The 19,221-nt window shown below is 41.2% G+C and overlaps 1 protein-coding gene across 1 annotated transcript in view; it reads right to left on the bottom strand.

Moving 5' to 3' along the window:
* Nucleotides 1-19,221, bottom strand: part of LOC149904950 (glycogen debranching enzyme) — a 30,225-nt gene that overhangs the window by 7,745 nt on the left and 3,259 nt on the right. The window contains exons 2-13 of the mRNA XM_090107610.1: nt 16,995-17,101; nt 14,802-14,896; nt 14,526-14,715; nt 14,246-14,447; nt 13,822-13,962; nt 5,932-6,257; nt 5,199-5,322; nt 2,635-2,774; nt 1,077-1,219; nt 752-884; nt 563-683; nt 206-338 (exon numbers count right to left, since the gene is read on the bottom strand). Of these exons, the coding sequence (XP_089963736.1) occupies nt 206-338; nt 563-683; nt 752-884; nt 1,077-1,219; nt 2,635-2,774; nt 5,199-5,322; nt 5,932-6,257; nt 13,822-13,962; nt 14,246-14,447; nt 14,526-14,715; nt 14,802-14,896; nt 16,995-17,101 (1,855 nt within the window). The remainder of the gene's footprint in view (nt 1-205; nt 339-562; nt 684-751; nt 885-1,076; nt 1,220-2,634; nt 2,775-5,198; nt 5,323-5,931; nt 6,258-13,821; nt 13,963-14,245; nt 14,448-14,525; nt 14,716-14,801; nt 14,897-16,994; nt 17,102-19,221) is intronic.

Genomic DNA, 19,221 nt, shown 5'->3' with positions numbered 1-19,221 from the left:
AATATGTACGCTGACTCTTGAACTAGGATAACTCTATGTCTCAATAATGTATGTATTATTTATATTATATGTATTTATATTTATATGTATTATTTTTATATTATTTCAAATTATTATTTTATTTTATTTTTTTACTATTCTAAAAAACTAAATAATCTATTGCTCTATATTTAAACTGTTAAAATATAAGGAGCGAGAGGGGTACCTCGGATGAGCGAGGTGATGCCGAGGCGGTTGACGAAGATGTTGTCGACGTGGTCGGAGTTGGTGAACAGCTCGGCCACCACGTACAGGTCGGGCCGCACGGCGCGCGCGCAGTCCAGCAGGTACTCCGCCACCTGCCACTCGCACGACACGTGACAGATCGAAACAACTTCATAAACGCAGTGTTACAGTATTCATTAAAACGTGACGTCAGTTTAAACTATAATCGTCGACGACTTTAAATTTTTCGGTTTCAACAATCATAACCTTAACCTTAATATAAACAGTAACTTCAAAATCATATAAAAAAAAAGAAGGGCAGTATTCATCCATTTAAATAACTATGGCGCGGACTCACGTGCAGCGGCGTGGAGTGGCAGTTGTCGAGGCGCAGGCCGTGGAACAGCGCCGCGCTGCGCTCCACGTAGCGCCGCATGTGCGCCCACAGGAACGCGCTGTCCTCGGGCCGCGCGCCGTACCTGCGGCGTGCACGGGGTCAGTGGGGCTGTGGGGGGTTGTGTTGTGCGGGGCGCGGGCGGACACCCACCTCAGCTTGACGCTGTCGCCCCAGGCGATGAGCTCGCGGCGCAGGTACACGCGGCCGTCGTGCTCGCGCGCCGCGAAGTCCTGCAGCGGGTCGGCGCCCATCACCCAGCCGTTGTGCGCCATCACGTAGCGCCCTGCCGACGCGCGACACCGATACGAATATTATTACGAATCGACTAGGAATAATGTAGATAAAAATAAATGTTTTATTATTAAAATAGATTTTTATTTAATTTTTTTAATAATACCACCGGGCCGCCATGGATAAGAGCAAAATTGTCTATCGACAGCGGAGGGCGGGCGAGGACCCCACAGAGCGCACGTACCGTCGTCCCCGTAGATGGCGGCCTCCAGCTCGGCGAGCGGCGCGGCGGGGTCGGCGCGCGGCGCGGTGAAGTAGCGCGGGGCCAGCGGGTGCGCCGCGCTCAGCTCGCGCGTGCGCGGCCCGTCGCTCTGCAGCCGCTCGTACCTGCCCCGTGCCACACGCACACACACGCAAGTATAAAACATAGACGATAAGAAAATCGCTTAAGTACGAGTCGAACCCGCGACATATTGAGAAACATATTGAGTCACAGTTTATAAGAAGAATGCGTTTGCGGTCGTCGGGAAAGCGAGAAGGTGACAAATAAGACGGTAGTGGGTCTGTTACCTGATGCCGGCGACGACGTTGTCGAGCGCGTGGAGCAGCGCGTCGCGCAGCTCGCCGGCCGCGAGCGCGTTGAGCCGCTGCAGCTCGGCGCGCAGCCGCGCCGCGCCGCGCGCCACGCGCTGCTCCGCGTCCGCCTCGCGCTCCGCCCTGTTACCTGATGCCGGCGACGACGTTGTCGAGCGCGTGGAGCAGCGCGTCGCGCAGCTCGCCGGCCGCGAGCGCGTTGAGCCGCTGCAGCTCGGCGCGCAGCCGCGCCGCGCCGCGCGCCACGCGCTGCTCCGCGTCCGCCTCGCGCTCCGCCCTGTTACCTGATGCCGGCGACGACGTTGTCGAGCGCGTGGAGCAGCGCGTCGCGCAGCTCGCCGGCCGCGAGCGCGTTGAGCCGCTGCAGCTCGGCGCGCAGCCGCGCCGCGCCGCGCGCCACGCGCTGCTCCGCGTCCGCCTCGCGCTCCGCCCTGTTACCTGATGCCGGCGACGACGTTGTCGAGCGCGTGGAGCAGCGCGTCGCGCAGCTCGCCGGCCGCGAGCGCGTTGAGCCGCTGCAGCTCGGCGCGCAGCCGCGCCGCGCCGCGCGCCACGCGCTGCTCCGCGTCCGCCTCGCGCTCCGCCCTGTTACCTGATGCCGGCGACGACGTTGTCGAGCGCGTGGAGCAGCGCGTCGCGCAGCTCGCCGGCCGCGAGCGCGTTGAGCCGCTGCAGCTCGGCGCGCAGCCGCGCCGCGCCGCGCGCCACGCGCTGCTCCGCGTCCGCCTCGCGCTCCGCCCTGTTACCTGATGCCGGCGACGACGTTGTCGAGCGCGTGGAGCAGCGCGTCGCGCAGCTCGCCGGCCGCGAGCGCGTTGAGCCGCTGCAGCTCGGCGCGCAGCCGCGCCGCGCCGCGCGCCACGCGCTGCTCCGCGTCCGCCTCGCGCTCCGCCCTGTTACCTGATGCCGGCGACGACGTTGTCGAGCGCGTGGAGCAGCGCGTCGCGCAGCTCGCCGGCCGCGAGCGCGTTGAGCCGCTGCAGCTCGGCGCGCAGCCGCGCCGCGCCGCGCGCCACGCGCTGCTCCGCGTCCGCCTCGCGCTCCGCCCTGTTACCTGATGCCGGCGACGACGTTGTCGAGCGCGTGGAGCAGCGCGTCGCGCAGCTCGCCGGCCGCGAGCGCGTTGAGCCGCTGCAGCTCGGCGCGCAGCCGCGCCGCGCCGCGCGCCACGCGCTGCTCCGCGTCCGCCTCGCGCTCCGCCCTGTTACCTGATGCCGGCGACGACGTTGTCGAGCGCGTGGAGCAGCGCGTCGCGCAGCTCGCCGGCCGCGAGCGCGTTGAGCCGCTGCAGCTCGGCGCGCAGCCGCGCCGCGCCGCGCGCCACGCGCTGCTCCGCGTCCGCCTCGCGCTCCGCCCTGCACGCGCACCCCCCAGTGTGCATATCCAGTGTTTCATTCGTTTGCATTTTAAACCAGTTGATTGGGTTTTTGAAACAAAATATTGATTTTTTTATGTATTTTAAAACTTTATCATTAATAATATTGATACAAAAAACTTCAAATAAATTGTTTTTCAATTAATTATAATAGTCCGGGATACATCGCCCATTTTTGCAAGTGATTACTGATTACTATCAAGCTAATTTTTCGTGAGTAGCTTTATTTTGATGAGATGCCCAATAATTTCATGTACGAAACTCTCGATTGTGGTAGCTACCAGAGGAAACAAGGATAAAATATTTTGATTTGATGGTTCTCAAATATTAATTACTAACTGAATGTTTTTTTTTGTTCAATCTCAAGATAATTATCTAAATTATTCGAAAAAATATTTGTCCTACAAAATCTATGGTTTGATCAAAGAGTCCCCCTTTCCAATGTGTATTGATAACGAAGTCATCATAAATGATTACTAACCAGCTGATTTTTTTATTTTCACTTATTTAATACTTATATAATCCAACAGACATATTGTCCTACAAATTGCGTAATAAATATTTGAGAACCGTCAAATCAAAAATTTTTATCCTTGTTACCTCTGTAAGCTACCACAATCGAGAGTTTTGTACATGAAATTATTGGGCATCTCATCAAAATAAAGCTACTCACGAAAAATTAGCTTGATAGTAATCACTTGCAAAAATGGGCGATGTATCCCGGACTATGAAAATTTATTGCTAAAATACGAGTTGTTAGTTGGTTCCTAGCTATGTATGATAAAGGATTTATTTAGGCAAAGTCTGATAATATTCCTGATGTTTATATATTTATGATCAAAGATTTTTATCAGAAGTTGCCTTTGTATCTAGTATTTATTTATTTTATTTAAATTCTTTATTTGACACACACAAAAAAAAAGAATATACACAAAAATAAAAGAACAAAAAAAGAAAATCATATTAACATGTTAAATAGGCGGCCTTATCGCTATAAGCGATCTCTTCCAGGCAACCTTTGGATAGGATTTGTCATACGAATTAGAATTAGATGGGTGGTGTTTGATTTAAAAGAGAAAAAAAAATCATGATAATAATAATAAAAAATATGTACATACATATAATAAACGATTTTTATTTTTTTATTTTTTATATACATATATATATATATTAAAATAGATACCAATACTATAAATACATATGCTATAAATACACATACATACATATATACTTACATACATACATACATGATACATAATACATAACTATGTATAAATAAAAATATTGCAGCTCGTTGAAGAAATGGTTAAAAATTAGTTTTTTAAATATGTGCAGAGATTTAGCGCGACGTATGGTTATCGGAAGTGCATTCCACAGGAGTATGGCTTGAACATGGAACGAATTATGATAAAATTTGGTCTTGTGAGGTGGAATTTTTAAAAGTACATTTTCAGAGCATCGAAGGTTGAAATCCGTACTCTCACGAAATTGGAATTTTTCCTTAAGGTAACTGGGAGTATTAGGATGGAACAGGACACGGTATAGGAGTTGGAGAAGGTGGGAGTTCCGACGCTGACGTATTGGTAACCACTTGAGCTTTTTCCTGTATTGAGAGACGTGGTCATACTTGCGCAAGCCAAATATGAAGCGTATGCAAACATTTTGGAGTCGCTCAAGTTTGTCCAACTGGATTTCGGTCAGGTCGGGATAACAGGCATCGGCATAATCCAGGATGGGAAGGAGAAGGGACTGTGCAAGAGAAGTTCCGGTGGAAATGGGCAAGAAGTTACGAATTCTCATGAGTGAATGAGATGAGGCAAAGATTTTTTTATTTAACTCATTGATTTGTGGTTGCCAAGATAACGTCCGATCAATGGTGACGCCTAAGCTTTTGATGCTATCACTGAATGGTATGATGTTACCGTCTAGTGTATAGTATTCGTACATAATGGTACAAAACAAGAATGATAACTTTTGATGTTCGACATTTTTAATATAAATTTAAATATTTAATAATGACAACAAAATTAATAAGATCAAAACATTGTATTTATTATTTTTCTATCAACTGCAATGAGATTATGACGTCATACGCGCTCGGTTGTCGCTTCGGGAATTCTCGGCGTGTCTTCTGTACTGGATTCAAAAATTAATTTTTATTTTGAAATAACTTTTGAATTATTGCAAAAAAATAGTTTTGTTATGAAACTAATAATCTTTTCATTTATCACAAAAAATAATCAAATACCCAATTATCGACCGACACGGATTCATAACGATTTTCGCTAAATGCAAAAATAAGCGAGTCCGCGGCCGCCCCGAAATCGATGATATTCGAAACGGCCGTGACAAAAAACGGTGTCAAAATGTGTAGTATATTTTAGAAACGGCAGATACCGACCCGTGCGTGTTGTAGAGCGCGAGCGCGAGGTCCATGTCCACGGTGGCGGCGCGGCGCCGGCGCTGCGGGTCGGCCGCCAGCCGCAGCGCGCCGGCCGGCGGGCCAGCTTCACTTGGCACCCTGGGAGAACAGAATATATAGTATATATATATATGTGTGTGTAAATAAAAAATCGATTTTATATGCCCGATATTTAAAAGGATTAAGGGGAGGCTCCCTTAATTTTATGTGAATCTGCATTAATATTCTGAAACAGTCACACATACGATCGAAATGGAACTTTAGTATAATTATTATGATTTATTGGGTCTTTTTCTTTCCATTTACAAGACGGTTAAGTAATTGTTACATTTTCGCTCGATTCATTTTTTATTCAAAAAGTATTGCCTTTTGTAAGGATTATTACATTTTTTTAAAGATTTACTTGGACTTTATGTCTGAAATAATTGTTAACATTGAGAACATATAATTTACTATCCAATCCCAAGATATTTTTTCTCTAGATCAATTATTACTTTAGTTATAAACGAAATAAGAATTAACACTTACGAGATTTAGTTTCGAGCTCGAACGCGATCAAAGAGCGCACGCGATATTCAACTTTATTACGGCTGCGTTAGCGTCTAGCACCGTGGCGGTCTAACCGGTCTCTCAGTGCCAGAAATTATGTTAAGGAGCCTCCTCTTAATCCTTTCGAGGTAGGGAACCCAAAAGGGAAAGGGAACTCGCCTGTTGCGCGCGAGCTCCTCGTAGCGCTGCACGAGGCGGTCGACGTCGCACGTGACCATGTCCTCCAGCCGCAGCTCGGGCAGCACGTCGTCCCGCAGCGCCTGCCGCAGCGCGTCCACGTCCTGCGGCCCGCCGACGGCGCGCGGCAGGCCGGGCAGCAGGCCCGCCGCCAACCGCGCGGAGAAGCGCGCCAGCGCCGCGTCCAGCAGCGCGGCGGGCCGCAGGTGCGGGCAGTCGCGCACGTTGTAGGCCGCCTCGGGGTGCTCCGCCAGCCACGCCGTCTCGTTGGCCGTGTGGTTCAGCACCACGTCGCCGATCGACAGCATCTGCGACGCCGACCCACCGCGATGCGAATTACTGCTTCGTATCGATTTGCGACTCGATTTGAGAGTCGGATGTCTTTAACCGATCGAGCTAAAGTTTTGTATACGCGTACGGTTCGGATGACGCTTTATGATTATGCACTCCTATAATATGGATATTTAATAAATGGCGTCGCTAAGAATAACTCCAAAAATTATGTGACGTCGTTCTTTACCAATATATTGGCGTCGTTCTTAATCAATTTAATATGATATGTAGGGGGGAAGGCTGCAGACTTTTCCTCTCATGGCAACCATTTTGCAGATTCACGCTTTATCCCCTAGCATTGTAATAATGACAAACACACTACAACTTTGTTTCTATAACTTTTTAGCGTACAGTTAAAAATAAACATGTAAAATGTATATTATATATTCGAGATATACAGGGTGTTCCAAAAAGTAGTGATGAACGGAAGCTGGGAGGTAGAGGACCTAGAGGGCTATCCAAATCACCCCCATGTTACATGTTATGCGATTTTTCGTATTTTCGGAGTTATGACGTATTTTTCAATTTTTCACCTATCGCCGAGTACGATGATATTTTCACTCATGGTGACGTCAATTGTTGCGCTAGATGCTTGATTTTTTTTGTTTGCTAAGCTGAAAGATAGGCCAATTCAGTATGGTAACATTTACTATCGTTAGATCTTCAAATGGAATAAAAAAAAGAATTAAATGCCAAGAAAGATAAAATTACCCAGTATGTTCACCACTTCAAGGGCCCGTAAAAAAATAAAATCACAAAAAAAAACGTTCAAACGTTGCAAACGTTCCTACAGCTACATGATATTTCATAGCGTTACATCTGTGCTTATGGCCTTTCACGATACTTCTGAATGAATTCATATACCTACTTGAGTTTGGACATTATAAATAAGCATATACATTATACAGTACTCCATAATAGACTGGGGTAGAAGCCTTTGAAAATAATGAAAAGATAAAAAAAATCGCAGTCGGATGAAACCCATTAGAAAAGGAGGGGAATGTGATAAAAATGTAAGGAAAAATAAATTACGGTCAATCCGAGTTTGGGAAGCGGGAGGGGGGAGCTTTAAAGAGAAAAAAATGGTTTCTCTCGATTTCCGACAAAACTACAAGTCCTATAGAAAAAAGTTCAATGGCAAAGTTGTAGGTAATTAAAAGTTCTACAACTTTTGTATTCACAATTGTTTCACATAACCTAAAAAAATAGGTGAAAAATTCAAAAAACCAAGTTTTTGGTCTTTTATTTCTATCTACTTCAAAATTTATTTATTTTCTACGAAATTTGGTGGAAACTTACTTTATTATGTCCCAAATACACTGTAATTTATTTGAATGAAAATATTTATTTTTTCGCCTTATTTTGAATTAATACCAAAAAAACAACCTAATTTTCAATCGAAAAGTCACCCGTCAAAATATCAGCTTTTTTCAAAAACTTGGGGTGCCTTTTATTTATTGAAATCTCTACTTTCATATGGTGTAAAAAAAAATAAACACCACCATAGTAAATGTTCTCAGGAAATGCATACAAACAGTCTGAAAATTAGCTTTTACTAAATCAGGCACACTTCTTGAACTCTATATCTTCTCTTGTATCGGCTTTTCGGTAATATTTCAAAAGAAAAATAATTATCTGTTCTAAGTTTAATATTTTACAGCATATTCAAAAGCAAAATGATGTCGATAAAAACATTTCAGGTAGTTCGAGAAGTGTGCCTGATTTAGTAAAAGCTAATTTTCAGACTGTTTGTATGCATTTCCTGAGAACATTTACTATGGTGGTGTTTATTTTTTTTACACCATATGAAAGTAGAGATTTTAATGAATAAAAGGCACCCCAAGTTATTGAAAAAAGCTGATATTTTGACGGGTGACTTTTCGATTGAAAATTAGGTTGTATTTTTGGTATTAATTCAAAATAAGGCGAAAAAATAAATATTTTCAATCAAATAAATTACAGTGTATTTGGGACATAATAAAGTAAGTTTCCACCAAATTTCGTAGAAAAAAAACAAATTTTGAAGTAGATAGAAATAAAAGACCAAAAACTTGGTTTTTTTAATTTTTCACCTAAATTTTTAGGTTATGTGAAAAAATTGTGAATACAAAAGTTGTAGAACTTTTAAGTACCTACAACTTTGCCATTGAACTTTTTTCTATAGGACTTGTAGTTTTGTCGGAAATCGAGAGAAACCATTTTTTTCTCTTTAAAGCCTCCCGCTTCCCGAACTCGGATTGACCGTAATTTATTTTTCCTTACATTTTTATCATATTCCCCTCCTTTTCTAATGGGTTTCATCCGACTGCGATTTTTTTTTGTTTCAAAAATTATCTACTCTAGTCTATAAGTAATAATGCGCATAGAAATCTTCGCTAATTGTCGTATTTCCGAAAACACTCGAATCATTAATCGTAAGAGCCCTAAAAAATGCACTTGCATTTTACACCTTGTTCAAAAGAAATAGAAGTCAATTCACGGTCATACACAATCAAAAACAAATCAGGCGGTAGGTGACGGTAACCTGTCAGTCAAAAAACTGAAAAATCCGTCAGTCGTCTTTAAATATTGGTGGTGACTGCACGTGTTCTCGCTGTGTGGAATTATATAGAGCTGCTATTACATACCCTTCTTGGTTTTGTTTTTAAAGGTGAATTGAATTAATCGATGAAAATATGATTTACACAGGTGATGGCAGTAGGGAAAGTGAAAATGAAGAAGAGCATAATGAAAGATACATCGGAAGATGTATCTAAAATGTCAGAAATAAAGATAATCTCTGATTTTAATTGCTTTTATTTTTATTTTTTGTAAATGTCATAATATTGAAGAATGAACACCACTTTAAAAACTTTTGAGCTGAGATTTTAATGATTAGATTTATATGGTTTAAATGTAAAACTGTGTTTGAAAACAATATTTTATACAGTATAAATGTTGTGTTATTTTAACCTTCTTTTCTTCCATCATTACACCAGCTTCAGTAAGACACTTTGACACTAAAAATACTATAAAAAAATGTTGTGTGGTTTTATGAAACCACGGTAAAAGTGAAACTGTTCGAACGGTCCGAACACTGCTTTTTTTTCACACAGAGATTTTCACACAGAGATTTTCACACCGAGAATTAAACACAGATTTTCACACAGAGATTTTCACACAGAGATTTAAAATAAAAAAAAAAAAAAAAAAAACATTTATTTGTTTCATAACACAGTGTAGTACAATAAGTTTGAATACAGTAAAAATTGCATATTAAAATAACGGGCACGTAATAGAGATACACTAGTCCCCACACTAGGATCCCCTGTGTTGTGGGAAACTAGTCTCTTCCGTTGTTACAGAAATATATTTTGATTTTTTTAAAAATTTAAGACTATTAATTATTATACATTGCAGTGTAAGAAGTACTTATAAAGAAACAAAAATAAAATACTTAACAAACTCCAGTGTATGAGTGAGTGAGTGTACGTGTGTGTGTGTGTGTGTGTGTGTGTGCGTGTGTGTGTGTGTGTGTTTTATTTTTCACTGACAAGCAAAGCTTCAGTTTCACTATAACTTAAGTTAAGTAAAAATTGTTCTAATTTCTTTTTAAAAATATATATTGATGCATTTACTATATTTACATTTAATCTTTTAATAAACTTATTGTAGAGGAAAGGGCCCCTATAACTATAAAAACGTTTTACAAAATAGGTATTACATTTCGGAAGCGTGAAATTGACTCGTCTAGGGGCTCTTGATATTGGTGCAAAGGTTTGCTTTGACATTTTGTGAAACTTTTGTGCGGTAGCCAGAATGTAAAGTTGACGGACTGACAGAACTTTTGCGTATAGTGCAGAAGTAGCGTACCGAAAAGGTTTCTTGTAAGCAACTTTGAGTATTGCCCGTTGAGCGCGCTCAATTTTAAGCATCAGGGTGAGACCACCGCCTCCCCAGACTGAAATGCAATAAGAAATAATGGATTCGCAGAGTGCTTTGTAAACTAGTTTTATTGTATGGGCATCGGCAACATAACGTAATTTTTTAAATATGTGTATAAGCTTTCTAATCCTGGAGGACAGTGTATTTATCTGAGGTTCCCAGGAAAGTTTGGAATCAATAATGACTCCTAAATATTTGATTTCGTTAACTTCTACAATTGATGGACATGCACAAGAAGAAGAGTTTGTGCACGAATGGATTCGAAGATCTAGCGTCGTAGGTGGGGCAGAGCAACTCGTTATACTGAAACTAATGAATTTAGTTTTGTCAATATTCAAGGTTAAAAGGTTGTCCTGTAACCAAGAAGCGTCAGTAAGAAGACCATTTTGAGCTACAGCTTTTACTTCATTCCAAGAGTCAGAATAAAATACGAGAGCTGTGTCATCCGCAAAAGAGAACAAATTGGTATATAGAAGGGAAAGGGAGCAGAGATCGTTCATGTACATTAAAAATAATGTAGGAGCGAGCACGCTGCCTTGAGGTAAGCCATATGGGATGTTCATTAGAGTGCTATGTTGATTATTTATGCATACTCTTTGACGACGGTCAGTAAGGTAAGAAGTGAACCATTGCAGAGCGATGCCTCGAACTCCGTACAATTCCGTCTTACGTAGAAGAATGGGCCGCGAGACAGTATCGAAAGCTTTCGCCAGATCCAGGAATACCGCGATGCACTTCTGTCCTGAGTCTAATTTGTTGCTAATGCAATCAACAAGGGAGGAAACAGCACCGTCAGTAGACCTGTTCCGGCGAAAGCCAAATTGGTTGCAAGCAAGTAGCGATTCTTTTTCCAGATAGGAAAGAAGCCTTTTATTGACGACTTTTTCCAAAATTTTGGATAGCGTCGGCAGAAGAGATATAGGTCGATAATTAGAGAACATTAATTTGCAACCAGATTTATAAATTGGGATGACATTTGCAATTTTCCAGTCATCTGGGAATGTACCCGAAGTAATACTGAGATTACATAAGTAAGTAATCGGGGCAGCAAGGGAGGTTTTTGACATTATAATCATTTTACTTGGAATGTTATCCCAACCACAGCTGGCAGAGGGTTTGAGGCTACTAATTAAATTGGCAATTTCGAGTTCGTCGGTCGGTGTTATGAAAAAAGATTTTGTAAAATTTGGTATAGATAACTTATCGGCAAGAAGATTCTCAGAGGTATTGAGTTTTTGTAGTGTTTTATTTGCAAGATTTTTACCTATGCTAGTAAAGTACTCATTAGTGTTATATAGTGACTCGTCGATAGAGTTAGAACATCTTAATAAATCATCAGAATTAGAGTTGGGCGAGTTTAAGCTACAGATATTTTTAACAGTCGACCATAAGCGCTTTGAATTGCCTTTATTTTATTTATTTATTTATTTCATTAAGGATCACCAACATGACATACACTGATACATAGATAAAAGCATTAAAGTAATAACAATTTTCATACAGAGATTTTCACACCGAGATTTAAACACAGATTTTCACACAGAGATTTTCCCACAGAGATTTTCACACAGAGATCTTCACACCGAGATTTAAACACAGAGATTTTCACACAGAGATTTTCGCAGGGAGATTTTCACACAGATATTTTCACACAGAGATTTTCACATAGATATTTTCACACCGAGATTTAAACACAGATTTTCACACAGAGATTTTCACAGATTTTCACACAGATATTTTCACACGGAGATTTTGAGATTTACACACAGATTTTCACACAGAGATTTTCACAATGAGATTTTCACAGAGATTTTCACAGAGATTTTCATACAGGGATTTGCATACAGATTTTCACACAGAGATTTTCACACGGAGATTTTCACACAGAGATTTGCACACAGAGATTTTCACACGGAGATTTTCACACAGATTTTTACACGGAGATTTTCACACAGAGATTGTCACAAGGAGATTTTCACACAGATATTTTCACACAGAGATTTTTACACAGAGATTTTCACACAGAGATTTTCACACAGAGATTTTCACACAGAGATTTTCACACACAGAGATTTTCACACAGAGATTTTCACACACAGAGATTTTCACACAGAGATTTTCAGTAGTGATGCAACGAATACGAATACGAATATTCGTATTCGCCGAATAGTAGACATTTACCGAATATTCGTATTCGGCGAATATACGAATATTTAAAAACGAATATTTTTGTACGAACGAAACGAAAAAAAAAGCGCCTAAAACCAGAAAATCTACGAATTTTATGTTTTTTAAATAAAAATTTGCCTATTGTACATTTTAATAATTAGAAGAGTAAACATTCATTAAATAAATAAGTCTTTTATACGAGATATTCGTATTCGTATTCGTATTCGCCGAATAGTAGGTTTGATATTCGTATTCGTATTCGTATTCGTTAAAGTGGTATTCGTTGCATCACTAATTTTCAGAGATTTTCACACAGAGATTTTCACACAGAGATTTTCACACAGATTTTCACACAGATTTTTACACGGAGATTTTCACACAGAGATTTCCACACGGAGATTTTCACACGGAGATTTTCACACAGAGATTTTCACACAGAGATTTTCACACCGAGATTTAAACAGAGATTTTCACACAGAGATTTAAACAGAGATTTTCACCTAGAGATTGTCACACAGATTTTCACACGGAGATTTTCACACGGAGGTTGTCACACGGAGATTTTCACACGGAGATTTTCACAAAGGGATTTTCACACAGAGATTTTCACACAGAGATTTTCACACAGAGATTTTCACACAGAGATTTTCACACGGAGATTTTCACAGATTTTCACACAGAGATTTTCACACAGAGATATACACACAGATTTTCACACAGAGATTTTCACACAGAGATTTTCACAAAGAGATTTTCACACAGAGATTTCCACACAGAGATTTTCACACGGAGATTTTCACACGGAGATTTTCACACAGAGATTTTCACACAGAGATTTAAACAGAGAATTTCACACAGAGATTTTCACACAGATTTTCACACGGAGATTTTCACACAGAGGTTGTCACACGGAGATTTTCACACGGAGATTTTCACAAAGAGATTTTCACACAGAGATTTTCACACAGAGATTTTCACACAGAGATTTTCACAAAGAGATTTTCACACAGAGATTTTCACACAGAGATTTTCACACAGAGATTTTCACAGAGATTTTCAAACAGAGATTTTCACATGGAGATTTTCACACGGAGATTTTCACACAGAGATTTTCACACGGAGATTTTCACACAGAGATTTAAACAGAGATTTTCACACAGAGATTGTCACACAGATTTTCACACGGAGGTTGTCACACGGAGATTTTCACACAGAGATTTGCATACAGATTTTCACACAGAGATTTTCACAGAGATTTTCACACAGAGATTTTCACACAGAGATTTTCACACAGAGATTTTCACACGGAGATTTTCACACAGATTTTCAGGGTAGCTACCTGATAGATAGAGCAAGTTTTTAAAAGCCAAACGGGAAACGGGCCCTTGAAGTTGTGAACATAAATCAGTCTACTTATTATATTATTTGAGCGGTCAGCGGTCATACCTTCCAATCGTTTTCCATTTTGGAGATTAATTTTTCAACATCTTCATACGTAGCTTCACGTCCCGTTTCGGGGTCGTTAAATCGCGGATTCAGTTTCAACTGATCCATGATGCTGTAGCTCGAATCCGACGCTCCCAGTTCCTGCAAGAATAGCAACCGAGGCGTCGAAAACATTGTCTTGCAACGGGAGAATTTTCTAATTACATATTCAAATATCGTAAAGCCGAATGGAGGTCACTAGCTGACCCCGCAATCTCCTATCGGGGTAACCAGGAATTTATAAACTTTCTGTATGGATAAAATGCACAGTGGGGAATTATTTGTAGTGAAATCCTCTATTGTGCATCTGAATGAATTAATATTACATTATTTTAAAAATATTTTTTAAAGAGGATCGAACGGGCCGGGTATATGGCGGGCTCACCTGCACGGGCGTGAAGTGCAGCATGTTGTAGCCGGCCTCGTGCGCCACGCGCAGCACGCGCTCCCAGCGCGGCAGCGGGCCCAGGCACTTGGCCAGCACGGTCTGGCACGCCACGCCGTCCAGCGGCAGCGCGGCGCCGCCCGCGCGCAGCGACGGGCTCACGGCGAACCAGCCCGAGCCCTGCGGCCCCACGCGCGACTCCCTTGGAACAGAGCGAACGTTACGCATCGCACCCGTGGAACATATTACGTACATGCGGACGGCACGACGCGATACGCACGGGTTGTCGTACACGAAGTAGTAGTGGAAGGGGCCGGCGCGCGCCACGCGCAGCTCGCAGTACACGTCGGTGTCGGTGAGCAGCGCGCCGGCGCCGAGCGGCTCGCCCGCGCCGAGCTGGCCGTCGCGGCGCCACTCCAGCGGGTAGTACTGGTTGCGGACGAACTCCGCCCGCTCGCCCGCCTCCTCGGCTGCCGAACGTCAAATTTTGGTAATCGAGAATTCCCAACTCTTTCGTTACGAAACCTAATATAAAAAAATCATCTATTGGACTTACGATTTTCGGTCACCACGTAGTTTGTGTAGACGTATACTTTTCGGCCCACGAGGCTCGGCCCCGGCACGAAATGTACGTAATAACCTTTTTCGAATCTGAAATCGACGATGAAAATATTAATAAATAATTTGGAAAATCCAAAAGTGCACGCCTCATAATTTTTTTTTAATAAATATTTATTAATTATTATTTTTGTTTATTTAATAACAATTAAACCACATCGAATCAGACCCTGAAAAATGAAAGGGTTCTATTCCTGAGCATACTCAAGCGTAAGAGAAAAAAAAAGACTCGATTAGTAAAGTATTTCGGTCGCTATCGTGTTAACAAGAAAAAGGATCCGCACATACAGACACACGGACGTCCAAGACAGAACTTTTTTAAACTGTTTTTTAACTAGTTTAAATAACAAAAATGACATCAAAAATATCATGAACGTTAAAAATAGTGTTTTTTCTTAATATGTGTGTGTATGTATTATCTTACAAGTGCAATGTATGATACATAAAGACATTTTAAGTTTGAAAAATCAGATGTTTTGCGCGAAGTGACAGTAGTACTCACCTCAACGCTTCGCTTATGAGGCGTGCAAAACAGAGTCAGACTCGCGACGCTAATGGTTTCTTATAAACGAGCTAAAGAGCGATCGCTCTCGATAACAAATATTATGAACCTAAATAGTAGCAGAAAAATAATCCTGAATGAAGCCCAATATTGTTAATTTTGAATGAAGAGGTTATGGAAGGAAAGTTTTCTCACTGTTTTACAGGAATTATGAGATAAAGACGTAAGTAAGTACACAGGTAAGTCGGTACTTAATATATTTTTTGGTAATAGTTTTTTTTTTTTTTTATATATTAGTTTCATTTCATCACAATCAGTGCTCAGTAGATCGAGACAGTACTTCAAGCCGGCCCACCGACTTCAGCTGTACAAGGCTCAGGTGCGACCGCATATGGAGTACTTTTCTCATCTCTGGGCCGGAGCCCCACAGTATCAACTCCTTCCTCTTGACCGCATCCAACGTCGAGCAGCTCGAATTGTCGATGACCGTAGGCTTTCCGATAGGCTCGATCCTCTGTCAGTGCGAAGAGACGTTGCGTCTCTCTGTATACTGTACAGAATCTACTATGGGGAGTGCTCTGAGGAATTGTTCCACCTTTTACCAGCCGCACAGTTCCACCACCGGACCACACGCCGTAAAAACCAGTTCCATCCGCACCATCTGGATGGTTGGCGCTCCACCACTGTCCGCTTCACCCGCAACTTCCTTCCGCGTACGGTGAAACTGTGGAACGATTTGCCACCTGCGGTGTTCCCGAACAACTACGACATTGGGGCCTTCAAGAAAAGAGCTTATTTGTCCATAAAAGGCCGGCAAAGCACCTGTAACACTAGAAGTGTTACAAGTGTTTATGGGCAGTGGTGACCACTTAACATCAGGTGGCCCATCTGCTCCTTTGCTTGCTCTGACATAAAAAAAAATAAAAAAACAATCTACCGAAAGGCATCTTATTTTGCTGGTAAACCTTCAAATGAAAAAAAAATGTACGTATGTCTTCACACTCAACTCCGTTGGATAAGTTTGAAAGAAAGAAAATCATTTTTATTAGGTACACCACATAGAACATAAATATAACAAAATTAAAAAAAATAACACGTAAAAAAATAAAGACTAATGAACAAAAATAATTAAACTAAAACACGATAAGAAATTTGTGTGGCGACCTAAATGGTGAGGCCCTCAGCATATGTCATGTCGACATGGTCGGCATAACGCTGGTTTTCAGTGCCCCCCACAAGACAAACAGGGCAGAAGCCCAAAGTGTCCCCTAACCGTGACTGTTGCTAAAAATATACAGAAAAAATAATAACTTGTATTAAATAGAAACAAAATCCTCTACAGAATATTCATATTATATACTATAACTAATGGAACATATAAAAATAAAAACATTATAATAATAATAAATAAAAGTAAAGAGATATAATATATATACTTGAAAATATACTTATAAAATAACATAAAATAAATAAATGTATATTAGCCCGATATACAACGCAACTAGGCTTGTTTGACGAATTCGTTTATCAAGTGTGCTTTATATTTATATTTGAAAGAATTTTTTATATAATCTTTCTCTGTGAATAAATATATAATCTTACGAGTTACGCATAGAACATCATTACTACCGATAGAGGGTAGCATCCTTGTGCTCGCCGTGTTCCAGCGTCAGCTCTCGAATCTGCCTCACCTCCTCTTCCTTCTCTGGCCGAATCTCCATCCCTTGCTTTTGCTTCTGTAACATACATTCAACACTGTTTTTATCACTTCTAATACCACAATTATTTCACATCATAACTTTAAATGTATCACCAAAAGACGATGATTGTCCTCTGCTGTTACTAAAACATTACGTAACGAATCGGAGTATGATGGCAGTGTACGCGCGTAGTTTCTGGAGAGTGAGCCTCGTGATTCCCTTGGACGCAGGGTGGCTGTGAGGCGCGGCGCGTGTGTGGCTGCGCTATATAACCGCGGCGTGACCGCGCCCGTGCCCCGTATCCTGATCCGATCCAGTTACACTGCCTTTGTCTACCAGCTTTCGCTGTTACAATGGAGTAGCTCGAGCGTGATACTTTTGTGCCTGGCTGTCGCCTTCACAAAAATAGGAAACTTGGCGCCGCAGAAATGGACCTGGGCGGTATAACAAAGCAGAGGAAAGAATAAATAAAACCGCAATTCTATCTAGGGGATATTATAAGCTTTATAATACATTATATTTCAGTGGCATTCCTCTATTCTGTCTATTATAAAGTTAAATAAAGTGTATATATCCACATTTCATACAAGTAATGTTTTTATTACGTTCCTAGCTAACATAAGTTATGCTGTCGGAGAATTTAAATAACTCTCCATAATTAATTAGAATTAAGTAGATATGTGAAATTATATTAAATAATGACTCAGTGCGCACACCTTGCGCGGTCGATGGTAGTACCGTGACTATAATATCATCGAGAACAACGACTCAAGGAATATAAACCATAGCATGGCCCGTAACCCCGTGCATTTCATATCAATTCAATATCGACATTATGTTGTACACCATAGAGTATATTGTAATATGAAGGTATAGCCACATAACAACTACTCTGTTACAATTCTCTCACATGTATGTAAGTACTAAATAAAAACCAAATCAAGAGCAATTACTAACAACTCTAATGTAGGATGAACAAATTAAAAAGGCTCAATGATTAAAGTTTAATTGGAAAGTGAAAAATTATTTCATTAATTTAGTAATTAGAGTCCTACATTACATCTTCTTCTTCTTCTTCTTCTCTTCTTAACTAGCTCTGCGACCCAAACAGAGTCTTGGCTTCCGACACGAGTTCACGCCACTTTCCTCGATCGCGCGCAGTTTCTTGCCAATTGACGGCCCCCAGATTGCGTAGATCGGCTTCTGTTGCGTCGCTCCATCGATATCTGGGACGGCCCACGGGGCGTCGGCCAGTTGGAATGCCCAGATATGCCTTTTTCACGGCCCGATCATCCCCCATTCTTAAAACGTGACCGAGCCATCGGAGGCGTTGCGCCTTTGTCTGGCCAATGATGTTGGGCTCGGCCACAAGGTGTTGAATTTCCGCGTTTTTACGGATCCTGAAGCTACCATCTGGCTCTTTAACGGGACCCAGGATTTTGCGCAGAATCTTTAGTCCTACATTACAGTTTTTAGTAATCACTCTTGATTTGGTTTTTATTTAGTACTTACATATTTACTTATGTTAGCTTAGTACTTACATATTCACTTATGTTAGTTTATCATAATTATTTCAGAACACAGCTTCTTCACAGCCAAGTTTCTAGTGTCTCTGTACTTGTGAAGTATGGGGAAAATGTATAATCATGTCACAAGGTTCTATGCACATGCACCCCTCGACCATGAAGAACTTCAGACCATATCTTGGCTGTGGTAGAAGTCATCATAATGGAGTGGTGGCCATTTTTGGTAAAAAATAGTGTTTACAGAATATATATTCTGCTTTTCTCTTTACACAGAAATTGTGAAATTTCTAAAATTTATACAAATACAATGTCATATGGCATATGGACTAAATTTGACTTCATATCAAAAATCTTCAGTAAAAATAAAAAAATAAAATAGTAAAAATCTATTCAAAATGCAAATGTAAAATGAATGATATATTTTTGGATGTAATAGATTGTATTAGATAGAATTGAATTGATTCAATTTAAGGGAATTTGAAGTGTAATAAAGAAATTTTTTAGTCTGACTGTGCAACTATGTATCCCTAACTTGCTCCCAAAGAACAAGGTATAATGCGTAAACACTTTTTAAACTAAAGAAAAAATATGAGTTCAAATATTGCCACATGATGATTTTGTCTTTCATTT

This window comes from Colias eurytheme, chromosome 11 (genome assembly GCF_061535395.1).
Source record: "Colias eurytheme isolate Ceu_HAF_F1 chromosome 11, ilColEury1 Martin Lab GWU primary, whole genome shotgun sequence".
NCBI lineage: Eukaryota > Metazoa > Arthropoda > Insecta > Lepidoptera > Pieridae > Colias > Colias eurytheme.
Note: the sequence above shows the minus strand (reverse complement) of the source record. Positions and strands in the feature narration are given on the sequence as shown.